This window comes from Lepidochelys olivacea (assembly GCF_965140295.1).
Source record: "Lepidochelys olivacea isolate rLepOli2 genome assembly, chromosome: 2".
NCBI classification, from domain to species: Eukaryota; Metazoa; Chordata; order Testudines; family Cheloniidae; genus Lepidochelys; species Lepidochelys olivacea.
The window spans coordinates 266,636,190-266,650,420 of NC_140412.1; the positions used below are offsets into that span (position 1 = coordinate 266,636,190).

Here is a 14,231-nt window from a genome sequence, read left to right on the forward strand (position 1 = left end):
TGGTGGATTTTATGTATGTGTGTATTTATTTCATTTTCCTAATAGACTACTCAGTTGAAGCTTTAAAATGTTGGGAATTTGTTATATAAAATTATGGTAGCTAATTGACTTCAAGATGTACCAATGAGAACACCGCTACAGAGATGCTGATGTACAGAGCCCTCACCTCCAATCACCATACAGGGCGGCTTCAGTTGCCCAGCAACTATCCAGTCTAAAAGAACTCAGAACTTCAGGGAGGGGTTTGGTGGTAAACGTTGCCCTGTAACTATAACTGTACGTAACCATGAAATGTGGAGAGATGGCTAAAGACAGGTAGTGTTAAGTGTCACACAAAGTATCGGTGATGAGAAAGCTGAGGGTACGCAGGCAGCTGGTAGATCTGGAAAGGGGTACGCAATAACAAAAGGTCGGAAACCTCTGCACTAGCTTAGTCCAGAGTCGGTCAGTGGGCCCAGTGCCTGGAATGAGCCCTGAATTGAAAATGCCATGCATATGTTCCCTTTCCCGGGACTATCCGCACTTTTTCTCTTGTTGCACTCTGTTTCCATCTGTAGAAAGAGGCATCGTAGACGCTTCGTGCCATTTGTCCCCCAAGGTGAAAATCTAGAGCTCGGTGACTTCCATAAAGCACCCCTGTGTGCAAATAGTTCCTTGTCCTTTGCAGGCTTTCAGTCCCTGGCCATTCCAGAGTTGAAGCATTTAGGAGAGTGTTGGGGTGTATGCGAGCCAAGTAGCTGGTAGTAGTGGGAGTAGGGCAAGGACTGAAATGTCTGAAGTTACTACATAACCCATGTACCTCATCACTAGTGTTAACTGCTGACTCCCTTCTTCAGGAGCCATACAAGGTGGAGGTGCTGTTCCTTTGGAAGCAGGTGATGAACAATAGGAAACCAGTGATCTTACCACAATGGATCTTGGGGGATTTTGCTGCAAGGGGGGAAGGAACAAACTTTCTCAGTGGATCGTTGTAATTTAGAGGCAGGTGATGGTCATTGGAAAGAAAAGGTTAGACAAACACCTGTCAGGAATGGACTTAGTCCTACCTTAAGTGCAGGGGACGGGACTCTTTGACCTACTGAGGTCCCTTCGAGTCCTACCCTACTGGGATTCTCTGTTTCGAGTGCACAGATTGTGTGGCGTCTCTCAGAATTGGGCTGGTTGGATGTGCTAATTCTGGGTGCGCTGGAGACGTGACTTTGATAAGGGGGTTTGGGCAGTGCTCTGCATTGGCCCTCCCTTTGGATGCTCTATTTAGTCTTTGAACTTTTTGGTGCAAGGTCAAAAAATTACTAGCGTTGGTGACTGCCTCAGCTGGCCTGATCTCCTAGCGTTGTGGAGTTTTACCCTGCCTGGCTGTGTACGCTGGAGTACTCGGAGTAATATCTGGCACCTCTCAGCCCTTCTGGAGCGTGATTCAAAGACGACTGAAGCCAATTTGCTTTGCAACAGGTTCTTGTAGCACTTGCATCTCCAATGGCCAGTGCAATCGTTAGCTAACAAACCCATCCACAACAGAGACTGGTAAGCATGATCTTGATTTTTTTAAGACAGGAAAATAGGCGCAATGAGGTTATAGGACCTATTCCTGATCCCGCAGCAACTGAATGGCAGAACTCCAGGCTCCCAGCCCTATGGTCCGTCCACTAGCCCACACTAGCTCCTCATTAGCTAGTGAAGGTGGTTTTGGCTCCAGGTGGAATGTTCCATAGTGGCTTCAGCAGGGGGATGTGCCTTCAAAAGGGCCAAATGCTTCTCTAAACCCCTTCAAAAGTTTTCTCTCCCATGATTGCAAGGCAAGTTTGGCGGTCACTAGGCTCGGCTTTATGGTTCAGACTCTCGGAACAACGGAGACGAAGCTCCTACCTTCTATTCAACCCTCCCAGCAGAATATTAATCTGCATACAGCATGGTTATTCTCTCTGTCAGTACAGGAATGACTTCACCCGGAGGTCTGAGTTTCCAGTGCATCCCGGCCCGTCTGCTTTGGGCCAGCTGGGAACCTTCTCTCTTGGGGGGAGGGGAGAAAAAAGCAGCCCCACAAACTTTGCTGCACATCAACAAACCTAGAAGAGTTTGGCTGCATTTTGTTTTTCTTTAGCCAAGGCCAGAATTTTTTCCAGCTGCATAAATACCCCTGTTTAAGTGCTTCTGGGCTCTGATTCTGGGAAATCGCTGTTTAGAGTTAGGATTCCGCGAAGTCAGCATCAGTCCCATTTAAACATGTGGTACCATCCTGAAACTTAGCCTGGAGAGTGCTGCTAAGGCTTAGGTTTGCTTTTGAAAGGAGCGCGTCTTGCCAAGTTTGATGCAGTGAGTTCAGTGACACTGACCCATTAGCCTGGTAGTCTTTAACTCTGGGAATAAAGTGCTGTGTCGGCGTATTCCACCCGCCGGAGTCAGTGAAGCAGCAGCAGCCATGGCGGTGGTTCTATTCCTGGTGGCCCTGCTGGCGTCTCTCGGGGTGTCCGTTACTGCCAGTCCCCTTTTGGAGGCTCAGCTGCTGTCCCCCCGAGATGTGGCTCGTTCTGCGGTCGAGGCCTATAATCAAGAAACTGGAACGCAGGCAGTGTTCAGGCTGTTTAAGCTCAAAAGCTTCCACAAAACAGTAAGAGCGCATTGGCTTTGCATTCTCCTTTTCCCCATTGACTTTAGCCCATAGTGTGTGGGGGTTGGGGGGAAGGGAGGTTTTTAAGGGCTATGTATAATTGCAGGAAGAACTCCAGGAACAGAACTGAGGCAGGAATGCAGGTGCTGAAGGTACAATGAGGAGTGCTATATAGGAAGCCTATAAATCACATCCTATATAAAGCCAGATTTCCTGCTGAATTCTCTGCCCCTCCCCACCATGGGCAAAGCTTGTCTACATGGGAGTTGACCGGGTTTAACGGAAGGTGTGAATTTAAGCCAGTATGGGGGGCACTTATTTCAGTGTAGCTTTAAGTAGATTGGAAATGGATTTAATCTGAATGGAAATAAGCCACCTTGAAATTAAAATGTGTCCATGTGGGTTTGCACCACTTTTACCTAATTGGTTTCAAAATTCGTTTTAAACTGGTGTGACTTTTGCATGGAGACAAGACCTTAGTAATGCCTCTTCTAGATAACTAGGCTGCCCTTCTCCTCTAGCCCTGGGGCTTGCAAAGCGCTGGACCAACCAGTTCAGTGTGGCTCTGCTGGGAAGAGGGGCTGTGCAGAGGGTTCTGCAGGGCTCTGCGTTCGCTCTCTCCTGGACTCCAGATCTAGGGGGCTGCAAATCCCCAAGTGTGCTGGAGGCTGGTGGGTCGAACGAGCAATGGGAACCACTCAAGTTGGCTGCTCAGAAGCAGCCTCCTGGTGTTCAGAATGGATTTTTTTTAATGGGGACCCCAAAACAGCTGCTCTGGGGAGGAGGGTCCTAGAGAGCTCTAAAGATTCTGGAGCCATTGAAGTGGGGTGAGCTTGACTCATGGAATGTCTTTTTTGGTGCATCGGTGTGGGGATCAAAACCAGCAGGGGAGAGCAGGCATCAACCCTCCCCCCCCCCCCCCGAAACACAGAGCACTGTTGTGAGCTGGCCAAACAGAGCAGTGGAAACAGCTGGTGGAGTCTGGAGGGAAGCTGCCTAGAGCGGGGGGGAGGGGGCAGTAGCAAGCAAGGCAGCAACTGGCATCCGAAAAGAAGGGACACAGTATGTGGGGAGCCAGTGGTGGGGAAGGGAGCTGTAGGAAAAGGAAGAAAATGACTGTAAACCAAAACGTCCAGAGAGCATATTAAGGCAAACAAGGTGAAGTGACAGGAATAGAGAAATGATCAGAGAGCGAAGGGACTGTAATCGAGAAAGGACGGGAGGGAAAATAGCCAACACATTCCGTCAACTGTAAAGAAAGATTGCACAAGAGGATTGCTCAAGATCCCAACTAATTGAGATAAAACATAATCTGGCCTCTAGATTGCCTCTGCCTCTCCTTATTGCTCCAATTCAGAACACACACTTCCCGGTACTGGTTGCAGTGCTCTCTTTACAAAAGATAAAGAAATCCATCTCCCAGCCCTGTCCCTCAGCCTGAGTTCTGAGACTCAAGCTGGCTGCTTTCCTTCTTCTGTGTGACCTGTAACCTAGATGCTATAAGTCCCCATCTGGCTACTCTGTGCCAACTGCTCAAGCCCCATGGGCTCCGAAAGGCTTGCCCAGATGTGGCTGAGTGGACCTTATGCATCCCAAGACCCCTCTGAGGAGGAGCGGACTGCAGCTCACTCCCCACTCCCCCATGTCAGCTCTGCAAGGCTAGGAGTAAAGCGTAAGGAAGAGGTATTTCTATCACAGCAGCTGTGACTCCAAACGGGAGGGAGCTGTTGTTGTCACATAGATGCTCTTCAGCACAGAACTTTGCTGTATGTCTGACTGCTGTATGTACCATCACTACTTCACAAACTAACAGGCACTGAAGTGAAACAGCTTGGCCTGAACTCAGTCACAGAACAAGTGAAGGGGCTGGGGTGGGATCCAGGAGTCCTGACTTCCAGGCCCTTGCTCTGCCTACCAGCCAATGCTGCCAGTGTAAACAGCTGCTTGGAAATGCAGTTTCTGTTTGGGCCAGGTCAGCCTCAGCCAGTGTCTCTGTGTGCTGGTCACTCCTACCCACGGGCTGCTGCAGAACCGGCTTGGTGGAGGGGACAGCAGAGCTGGGAATGAGAGGAGAGATTATAATGTGGGTGTGCAGGGGGACAGCTTCCCTCAATGGTGAAATCTCTGTTACACCGATCTTGAATGTTGCTATTTGACCAAGGGTTATTTTACAGGAGGAAACCCAAATAAATCAACCCCCAACCACTGGAGGACGGGAGCATTTACATTCCCAGCTAGGGCCAGTCCCAGTTTCGGCAGGGCCATCTGTGAATCAGAATGAGTCAGGTGCCATCTGTTTCTTTCCCCATCTCTCCATACCCACAACAAGCCCCCTGCCCCAATGTGCCAGCTGCCTGCAAGTGCCCCTCCTGCTGCTGGCTGAAGTTCACCCCTGGTCACAGACCTATGTACCATTTAAATCAGGGGTGGGCAAACTGCGGGCCACATCCATCCCATCAGATGTTTTAATCTGGCCCTTGAGCTCCCACAGGGGGTCGGGGGCTTGCCCTGCTCTGTGCATGACGTGGCTCCGCGTGGCTCCCGGAAGCAGCAGCATGTCCCCTTTCTGGCTCCTATGTGTAGGGGCAGCCAGGGGACTCTGCATGCTGCCCCCACCCGAAGCGCCTCCCCAACAGTTTCACTGGCTGGGAACTGTGGCCAATGGGAGTTGCGGGGGCAGCGTGTGCGGACAGGGCAGCATGCAGAGCCACCTAGGCATGCCTCCACGTAAGAGCCAGAGGGGTGACGTGCCAGGGCTTCTGGGAGCTGCTTGAAGTAGGCGCCACCGGGAGCCTGCACCCCGACCCCCTCCTGGGCCCCAACCCTCTGCCCCAGCCCTTATCCCCCTCCTGCCCTCTGAATACCTTGGTTCCAGCCTGGAGCACTCTCCTGCACCCCAGAGCCTGCACCCACAGCTGGAGCCCTGACCCCCCCGCTGCACCCCTGCCCCAGCCCATATCCCCCTCCTGAACCCCTTGGTCCCAGCCCGGAGCACCCTCCTATGCCCCAGAGCCCGCGCCCCCAGCCAGAACCCTCACCCCCACCCCCACCCCCCACATCGTAACTCCCTTTCCCAGTCCGGAGCCCCCTCCTGCACCCTGAACTCCTCGTTTCTGGCCCCATCCCAGAGCCTGCACCCACAGCCAGAGCCCTCACCCCCTCCCACATCCCAATCCTAATTTCATGAGCATTCACGGCCTGCCATACAATTTCCATACCCAGATGTGGCGCTTGGGTTTGCCCACCCCTGATTTAAATCCTCCAAATAGGGTTTGGGCAGGAGGCAAGTGGCCCAGATGCCGGTGCGGGTACTCGCTCAAGGGTGAATTTCACCTTCGGTGGATGCCTTGCTGCTGCTCCCTAGCCTCATCCACCAGTGTGTGTTGCTCGGTGGTGGCCTGGCCTGACCCATGCCCCAGCACATGCCACAGGACGCCAGGAGGTGCCGCAGGAGGAAGGGCAGTGAGCAGGGGCCTGCGTGGGAGTGTGAGAGACTCCTCTTGGGTTGGCACGTTCTGTTCCCCCGCCGAGACCTGGGGTCGAAGGAGCTCCCTCTCCCTCTCCCCCGGGCCATGGCTGGAGGAGATCTGTGCCCCTGATAATTATTGGGGGGGCGGGGCCTGTGTCCTTTCTTGCCCCACATTGTGCATGCCCCTGGCAGTGAGGGAACTCCATCCGTCTTGAGCCACCGTGCCTGGAGTCAGGCAGGGCTCCAGATGGGAAAGCAGGGATGGCTGGTGACCAAGGGGAGTCTGTGGTGCAGGTCCCTATGCTACCACATTGGCCTAAGACCACCGTGTTAAGAGAGCACGAGCGTGCACCATTAGAAACGCACCCAGAGATCAGCCCTTCATGGACGCCTGACTGCACACAGGAGTAGCTGTTGGTCTCCTTAAAGCCCGCTGTGGGGTTGCTATGCTCTTCGAAAAGCAAGTGGCTTTCCTGACACAAGCAGGCAGGTAGCGGATGCCTGGGAGCCGTGACTTGTGCACTAGGCATTGCTTGGTGACGCCATTAAAAGATTTGTCCTTGTACCTGTAGCAATTTGACTGGGGCACGCACTTCAGCATCAACTTCACCATCAAAGAGACGAACTGCTGGAAAAGCGTGGCTAGCTACCGCCTTGAGGACTGCAGATATCGGCCAAATGGGGTAGGTGTGAAACACAGACCAACTTTCATGCAGTAAATAAGCACCCCAACTTTCACACACAGCCAAAAATCAAGCTAGTCCCATTTCAAAACAAGGCCAAAACAAGCCAATCCCTGAGAACCCCAACATCTGTGTGTCTAGATCCCCCCCACCCCCGGTGTGCAGTCTGGGACTGTGGTGGGCCTGTTGTGCACCCCGACTCTCTCCCGCATGTCCCTGCTTGCCCCTAGCCCCTGCTTCCCGGGAGTTGATATAAAAAAGAAGCAACAAGCTACAAGCCAAAAATTAGCCAACAAGCAACTCACAAGCCAATTAAGCCAAAAACAAGCCCAATTTTTGCATTTTTTTCACGGGTTTGGCATGTCTGTTGAAACCATCCCCTTTCTCACTGGGAGCATTGGGACATAGCAGCTGCCAGCCTGGATCAGACCCCGAGTCTGTCTAGTCCTGTCTCCAACAGTGGCAGGTGCCAGCTGATTCAGAGAAAGGTGCACAAAGCCCCTCAGTGGAAGTTTCCTCCTGACCCCCAGCAGAGACTGGCTTGAGCCCTGACGCATGAGGGTTCATATCCCTTCCAAAACTCTTGTCTGCTTTTAATACTATAACTCTGGAAATCCTTATTACCCGTATAAATGTATAATCCCTTTTTTGAATCCTGCAAAGCTCTTGGCCTCAGGGATGTCTTGTGGCAGTGAGTTCCACAGGCTGTTGTGTGAGGGTAAAAAATCCTTGTGCTGCCTTTTAAATGTCATTGAATGTGCCCTTGTTTTTTTGTCAAGGGGCTGGGAGAACAAAAGTTCCTGATGGCCCCTCTGTACGATTCAGTTTGTTTCAGTTTTCCCTGTTCTAGTTTGGGAGCTCTTGCTCATCTGAGCTAGACATTTTACACACACATTGTCATTGTGGTTGTTGCTATAACTCAGAAAGCTCTGAAGGTGAAGGGAGGCTTAAGTGCAGCCTCAGCCATGGAGTCTCTGCCACTCCAGCTGACCTGGCATTACAGCATGACTAGAGTTTTGCTGAACTATAAATGAAATCGGGGGCAGATCATCGGGTTTTGGGTTTCACTGGGCACAGTTCTGTTCCTAGTTGTCTCCAGCATGCCTGGGTCATGTGACGGGGGAATATGGGACAACCAATGGGTTTTGTTGGATGGAAACTTTGGCAGGTTCAGCAGCATTTGATCAAATCAGAAATTCAGAGGGAAACTCTGGGCGCAGCCCCCTGCAAACCAGACCTGCCCCCACTTCATGTGGTTCCAGTCACAGCAAGATGTTCATGCCCCGCCATGTCCATCATGCCCCATCCTGTTGCTCCTCCCCGTTTTAGGAGGCCGGGGAGGTGTTTGCATGCCAGTGGCTGTAGTTGTTATATGTAAAACATCCCTGTAAATGTTTTGCTTGGCCATATGCTATCTTCATGTCTCGGTAAAACAGCCTCAGAGAGGAAGTGTGTGGGGTTGGTACTGCTGCACGATGGTGGCCCTGGGCTTTGACCCAAGCAGATTGCTGTGGCATGGGAACACATCACTAGGAGGGTGGTGAAGCACTGGAATGGGTTACCTAGGGAGGTGGTGGAATCTCCTTCCTTTGAGGTTTTAAGGTCAGGCTTGACAAAGCCGTGGCTGGGATGATTTAGTTGGGGTTGGTCCTGCTTTGAGCAGGGGTTGGACTAGATGACCTCTTGAGGTCTCTTCCAACCCTAATCTTCTGTGATTTGCCCTCCCAGGCCTGTGTTCTTATTTGCATGCACAAGAGGGTCTCCTTCCCAGGCTTTCTAGCCCTGCCATTATTTTAGTAAGCAAGTGAATGTAGGACTGGTGAGTTTATTTGTACTATGGTGCTGTCTAGAGGCCCCAACCGAGATCCGGGCCCCAGTGTGCTAGGTGCTGTACATAAAGTCAGTCCTTGCCCCCAAGAGCTTGCAATGTAAGACGCTAAGACAAAGAAAGGATAGCAGGGCAAATGGACACAGAGAGGGGTAGCGACTGGCCCATGGTCACCCAGCCGAGCCGTGGCAGAAAAGAAGTCAGTTCTCCTGACCCTCTGCACATAGCGCCAATGAAGGAAGGAGGAAATCGGTGTCCAGCCATCTTCAGCCATTGGCCTGTGTCTGCAAGGTTGCCTGTTCCAGGGGTAGGGTTTTTTTTGGTGGTCACCTCTAGGGAACATGGTTGAATCCACTAGTGCTGCAGAACCTTTCTTTTGTGCATGTGTAGTTTGTATCCTCGGCGGGCACTGGTGCTGAGCCGGGAGTGCATTCACTGTCAAAGCCACCTGCCCTTTAGCTTTGAGCTGTGGACTGTTTAGGGTCCTGTACTCCAGGGGTAGTCAACAGGAAAACCGCAGGCCAAATCCCAACCACCAGATGATTTTGAACAGACTCCAAAATCATTAGTGTAGCTTTCTTCTCTGGAGTCTGGACCTTGATTATACTTTGACCAAGGACTTTGGATGGTGACAGAAAATAGACTCCCCCTGCTGTACTCACACCTGCCTCAGAACAACAGCCGCTGGGGGCTGTGTGGCATTGCCAGAGAATTACACCTGCCACAGAACTTACAACTAGTGATGTGTTTAAGCCAAATGTTGCAAGCCTCTCTAGTGGCTTCAAGAAGACGTTGCTTTGCAAAGGATCTTTTGCCCCAAGCTACAAGGCATTCCTAATCACTGCAGATACTGCAGGGAGTAAAATGATTTGAATCCTCTTAAATGTTGTTGCAAAGCAATTAACAATTCAGGCAAGAAGGCTCCATCTCCAGCAGTACGAGGTAGAACTAGGGTGACCAGACAGCAAGTGTGAAAAATCGGGACGGGGTGGGGGCTAATTGGTGACTATATAAGAAAAAGCTCCAAATATCAGGACTGTCCCTATAAAATTGGGACATCTGGTCACCCTAGGTAGAACAGGACTCCAAAAAACATAGTTCCCAATTTAATAAACAAAAAAACAGCATTGCCCCATTTGTGGTCAGATAAGTTACGCTCCTTAATAAAACCAACCGCACAGCAACCCTGGAAAACCAGCCTCCAAACAGGGGCTGAATTCCAAAGTGTTCTCTCTGTGAAATGGCTGCTTCAGCTGAGGTAGACATGGTCGCTACTGATCACGGTGAATATAGCGAAATAGTGGGAAGTGTAGCTTGGAGCTGTTTCAGTAGAATAGTGGGGTGGTAAGATAACGCTGCTAGAGCGGAGGTTGACAACAGCAGAGTTGGAGAACTTTTTTCTAAAGTAACTTTATTCACACATATTTGGGTCGAGTGAAACACTTTGTGAATTTGTGTTGAATTCAGCAAGTGGAGTCAGTCGGGGAAAAAAACAATTCCAAAAAAGTCAAAACGTTTTGTATTGATGAGCCTAAACCACCTTTTGGTTTGAATTTTACTTCACTTTTATTAAACCAGGTTAAAAACTCAAACAAAATGCTTCATTTGACCTGATGTGCAATTTTTCTGATCCTTTTATTTCACCAAAAAAAATTTTTTTTTAAATTTGCTATGGGACAACTCAGGAAAAAACTTTGATTCAGCCACTGAACTGACAAATCAGTTATTTGCACAACTCTAGAGATGAGCTCACTGTTTAACAGCCAACGTTTCTAGTTCAGACATAATTCTTTACTTAGATTGCGAGTCCTGCTCTTTGGGGCAGGAACTGTCCTTTGCGATATGTCTTCAGCTCTTGGAACGATGGGGCCCTGCCCTCAGTTCGGGTGTTCTGTATTACAGTGTTACTTAATATATATTCACCATGATTATTACTGTCACTGGAGGCTTCCTCTGAGTTGAAAATGATTGCAAAACTACACTCCATGAAGCTTTGAAACAGGGCTCCTCAGATACCCTCACTGAAGTACTTCTCCCTCGCTCTCTCCCCAGATGAAAAGGGATTGTTCCGCCAACATGTCAGTTCTTGACTTCGTACAAGAGGCACCTTTGACATCTGTGAAGTGCACCCAGGAGCAGGTGAGCTGTTACCTGTCTAGATAGGCGCGCTCCATTGGGGTCACGGAGCCAGGTACACTCTGCCCCCATGGTAATGAAGTTACAGTGGTTTGTGTTGTCCCTTGACTGTCCCTAGAGGAGATTGATACAGAACCAACATGGGTCAATGAGGCAATCATTCCGTGTTTTCTTTGGCTGGCTATTGGTCATCTCATCCTCGGACAAACCTACATGGAAACTTTTCTTTAAACATATGGGGCCACCAGAAGGAGGAAGCTATAGCAGTCCCCATGGTTACACATGGTGCTGCTGGGCCCACTCTGAAGGCTTTAGACCTATGTAGAGATGTGTAGCTGCATCGTGGGCCCACCAGATGTCTGGATATTAGTCGCTCCCAAGACAGAGACCCATATTATGCCCTCAATCTGCAGCTCCTGTGGGCTTCAGTGGAGTTTGCTCATTAACTCTGACGGCAGCGCATGTCCCTGTGGGACTGGGTTTTCCTTTCTCTGGTGCGAGAGGGGAGGGAAATGCAGGAATGAGTCACCATAGGTTCCTCCGTCCTTCACTCTGACCATGGCTGGAGGAGGTAGAATCAGGGTTAAGATGAATGACCCTGTCCAGTCTTCAGAGAGGTGGCTGCAGCCCCAGAGGTGAGGCCAAGGATAGAATTGGTTTCAGTCCAGGAACCACTCAGGATTGGGCACGGGCCTGGGAAATTATTTCCCATTTATTCCAGCAGGAGGCAATCATGAGCTAACTGGGTAGATGGATGGTTTGGTTGAAAACTATGAAATAGAAACTGGACCCTGGGGGGGAAATATTGATCCTTCTGATTCCTTTGAATTCCAGCGGGCGAAAAAAAACAGCAAGAAACCAAAACCCAAGGCCCAGTCCGTCCCCAAAGTGACTGTCGAGTACTTTCCGTCGTCTTTCTCTACCGCGGCCCTGACAGCACCAGAAGAAGGCTAACGCACAGTCTGCCTGATGTCGAATTAGGGTGCTGCCATTGTCTTCAAAAGGCCTGTTTGCTTTCCTGCCACGCCACCATCTCATCCGACAGATAATTTGAGAGCTTTTGGGTCCACGTTATTCCTGGCTCGTCTCTTTCACTGGTTTTTTTGCTTTGCTTTGGGATGACTGAGAGGCAGGCCTCAAAAAGCCTTTGCAAAATGGGGGAAGCCTTTTTGTTTTGATATTCTCTACTAAGCCGCAACAAGGACTGAAGTGTGTGGCGGAGTTGCCCCTCGCTTGCAGACCTGAGACATGTTATATCCATCCCCTCCGGCTCCCTGCCAGGTTCCCTTCCAGAGACAGCCGTTCTCACGGGGCCTCCTTTGCTTGAGTTGCCAAAGATTTCGGCATTTTGGTGCCTTCATTTTCAGGTGCCAAATCTGAGATGCTTTAATGGGGCCTGATTTTCTGCAGGTGCTGAGCACCTGCCTTCTGAAAGCCAGGCCTGTTTTAAGGTGTGTGAAACAGAACACCCCAAAATTGCTAGACAGTTTTGAAAATCTTGGCCTTAGTTGGATTCTGAGCCCATGACTAAAGGGGTGACACACGAGAATGCTGGGAAGAGATGGAGCTTCATGTGAGGTGCACCATCATACCAAAGGCTCGGCCCAGTCCCAAGGTAGGGAGCCTGGGGATGGTTACTCCCACAGTTACTGGCCAACTCTCGTGGTCTTATTGCAAGTGTCACAACAGCTGGTGCTTTTCTTACAGACCCAGCTCCTGGAGTCACGTGATGACACGAGAATCTGGGCTTTTCATAGAATCATAGAATATCAGGGTTGGAAGGGACCCCAGAAGGTCATCTAGTCCAACCCCCTGCTCGTAGCAGGACCAATTCCCAGTTAAATCATCCCAGCCAGGGCTTTGTCAAGCCTGACCTTAAAAACCTCTAAGGAAGGAGATTCTACCACCTCCCTAGGTAACGCATTCCAGTGTTTCACCACCCTCTTAGTGAAAAAGTTTTTCCTAATATCCAATCTAAACCTCCCCCACTTTTTTTCATTTTAAATCTATAAAAGCAGGCTTCTAGCCCTTGTGGGTGGGAGAAAAAAGCTTGAAATCGTGGTGCCCTGAGGCTCAGAAAACAAAAGGTGAATAAAAGGACTCCAAGGATAGTAGCTTTAAAGCCTTGTGATTTGCTAAGTCCATTTCACGATTGTCAGGATCCTTGACCTATGGTTTTGGAATGCTTGGGGCTGGCAATAGGGAGTCAAGCATTTCCCTAGGTACCACTCCTCTACGATAAGCAGAGGGGAAAAGCAAAGCAGAAGCTTGCAGGGCCAGAGGTGTGCTGCATGAAGCTGTTCTGAAGGGAAGGCTGAGAGGAATAGACAGAGCCAGAAATACTTGTGTGAGGAGCTGAGCAGAACTTCATTCCAATAAGACAGAAACTACCACCTGCTGTGGTTTCTCCTGGTGCCCCAGTAACTCCCCATGGCAGGGCCACCTTCTCAGACAGAGCCCTTTCCAGCTTTGCTTTGCCCCTAGTCTCCTTTGGACTGTCCAACAGCTTAATCCGTGAAGGGGAAAAGGCTTCCAGTCATGTTGAAAGGTTCAATCTCCCCCGTCCTCTCTCCGACGCCCTTGCTGATACTCTGCATATACTACTGTCTACATACGTTCCCAGGTCAGCTTCTCTGGCCCCGCACCTGCTCCAGGTGGGGCTGCTGGTCAGTGCGGAGCTACAGTAAACAGTGCCCCCTAGTGCTCTACTTTGGAACTGCCCTCCCCTTGTAACCTTTTCCCTTTTTCAGCAAAACACTCAGTTTAACACTATTTTTAAGCCTGCTTCTGCACAATTGCACGATCCTCTATAGAAATAAGCACCAATGCAGTATAGCCTCGTTCCTCCCCGGCCCTACATAGACTTATTCCATTGCATTCCTTGATCATAGCATATAATCGGTCGTTTTCCCCCAGAGAATGTAAGCACTGCCAATATTGAAGATCCAGGGCAAAATTTTCAAAAGCGTCTAAGTCCCATTTTGGTGTCAGTCAGTGAGACTTGGGCTCCTAAGTGACTTAGGCACTCTTGAAAATTTGCCCCCATCTGTGTCTTGTCTGATTTATTGTACAGCAAAAAACATTGGCTGTGTTTGTGTTGGGGGCAGCTGTGAGCTGTAATAAAGATATCGGTTACATTGTATGTGTGATCAACTGTGAACTGTCATGTCAGACTGGTGGCTTGCGCCCTCACCAGCACCCCTTTGGTTATGCTCGTGTGTGCTCACCAATGCACCTTGTCTTTTCCCTTTCAAAGAGGATGGGCCTCCTTTGCTTTGCTGCAGCGTGTGCACCAGTCTAATCAGCAACTCCATTGCTCTGAGCTCAGCTGGAGAGCTCCTTTCCTAGCAACCTCGGTGAGGAATGGAGACCGATACTGCCTAGTGTTTTTCATTTGCTAATAAGGACAGGTGCCTTCCTTAGGTTCAAATCCCCACCTGAGTGTGTCATCTGTCCCTCCCCAGCACAGATGGGAAAGCACAGCTCGGTGCTGGGATGTAAAGAGAC

General features: G+C 50.2%; 1 protein-coding gene across 1 annotated transcript; it reads left to right on the forward strand.

The window, feature by feature from the left end:
• The first annotated feature begins 2,232 nt into the window (after positions 1 to 2,232).
• LOC311516448 (cathelicidin-2-like) lies at positions 2,233 to 13,866 on the forward strand. Its single transcript, XM_084620520.1, has 4 exons — positions 2,233 to 2,608; positions 6,650 to 6,760; positions 10,641 to 10,727; positions 11,559 to 13,866. The coding sequence occupies exons 1-4, from the start codon at positions 2,420 to 2,422 to the stop codon at positions 11,676 to 11,678; spliced, it is 507 nt and encodes a 168-aa protein (XP_084476646.1). The 5' UTR covers positions 2,233 to 2,419; the 3' UTR covers positions 11,679 to 13,866.
• Positions 13,867 to 14,231: the final 365 nt, after the last annotated feature.

What these genes read in the sequence shown, in the direction of transcription:
- LOC311516448 (XM_084620520.1), top strand. Translation starts at nt 2,420, where the DNA reads ATGGCGGTGGTTCTATTCCTGGTGGCCCTGCTGGCGTCTCTCGGGGTG. An exon ending in TCAAAAGCTTCCACAAAACA is followed by an intron (nt 2,609 to 6,649) that starts GTAAGAGCGCAT and finishes TTGTACCTGTAG; the next exon opens with CAATTTGACTGGGGCACGCA. An exon ending in GCAGATATCGGCCAAATGGG is followed by an intron (nt 6,761 to 10,640) that starts GTAGGTGTGAAA and finishes CTCTCTCCCCAG; the next exon opens with ATGAAAAGGGATTGTTCCGC.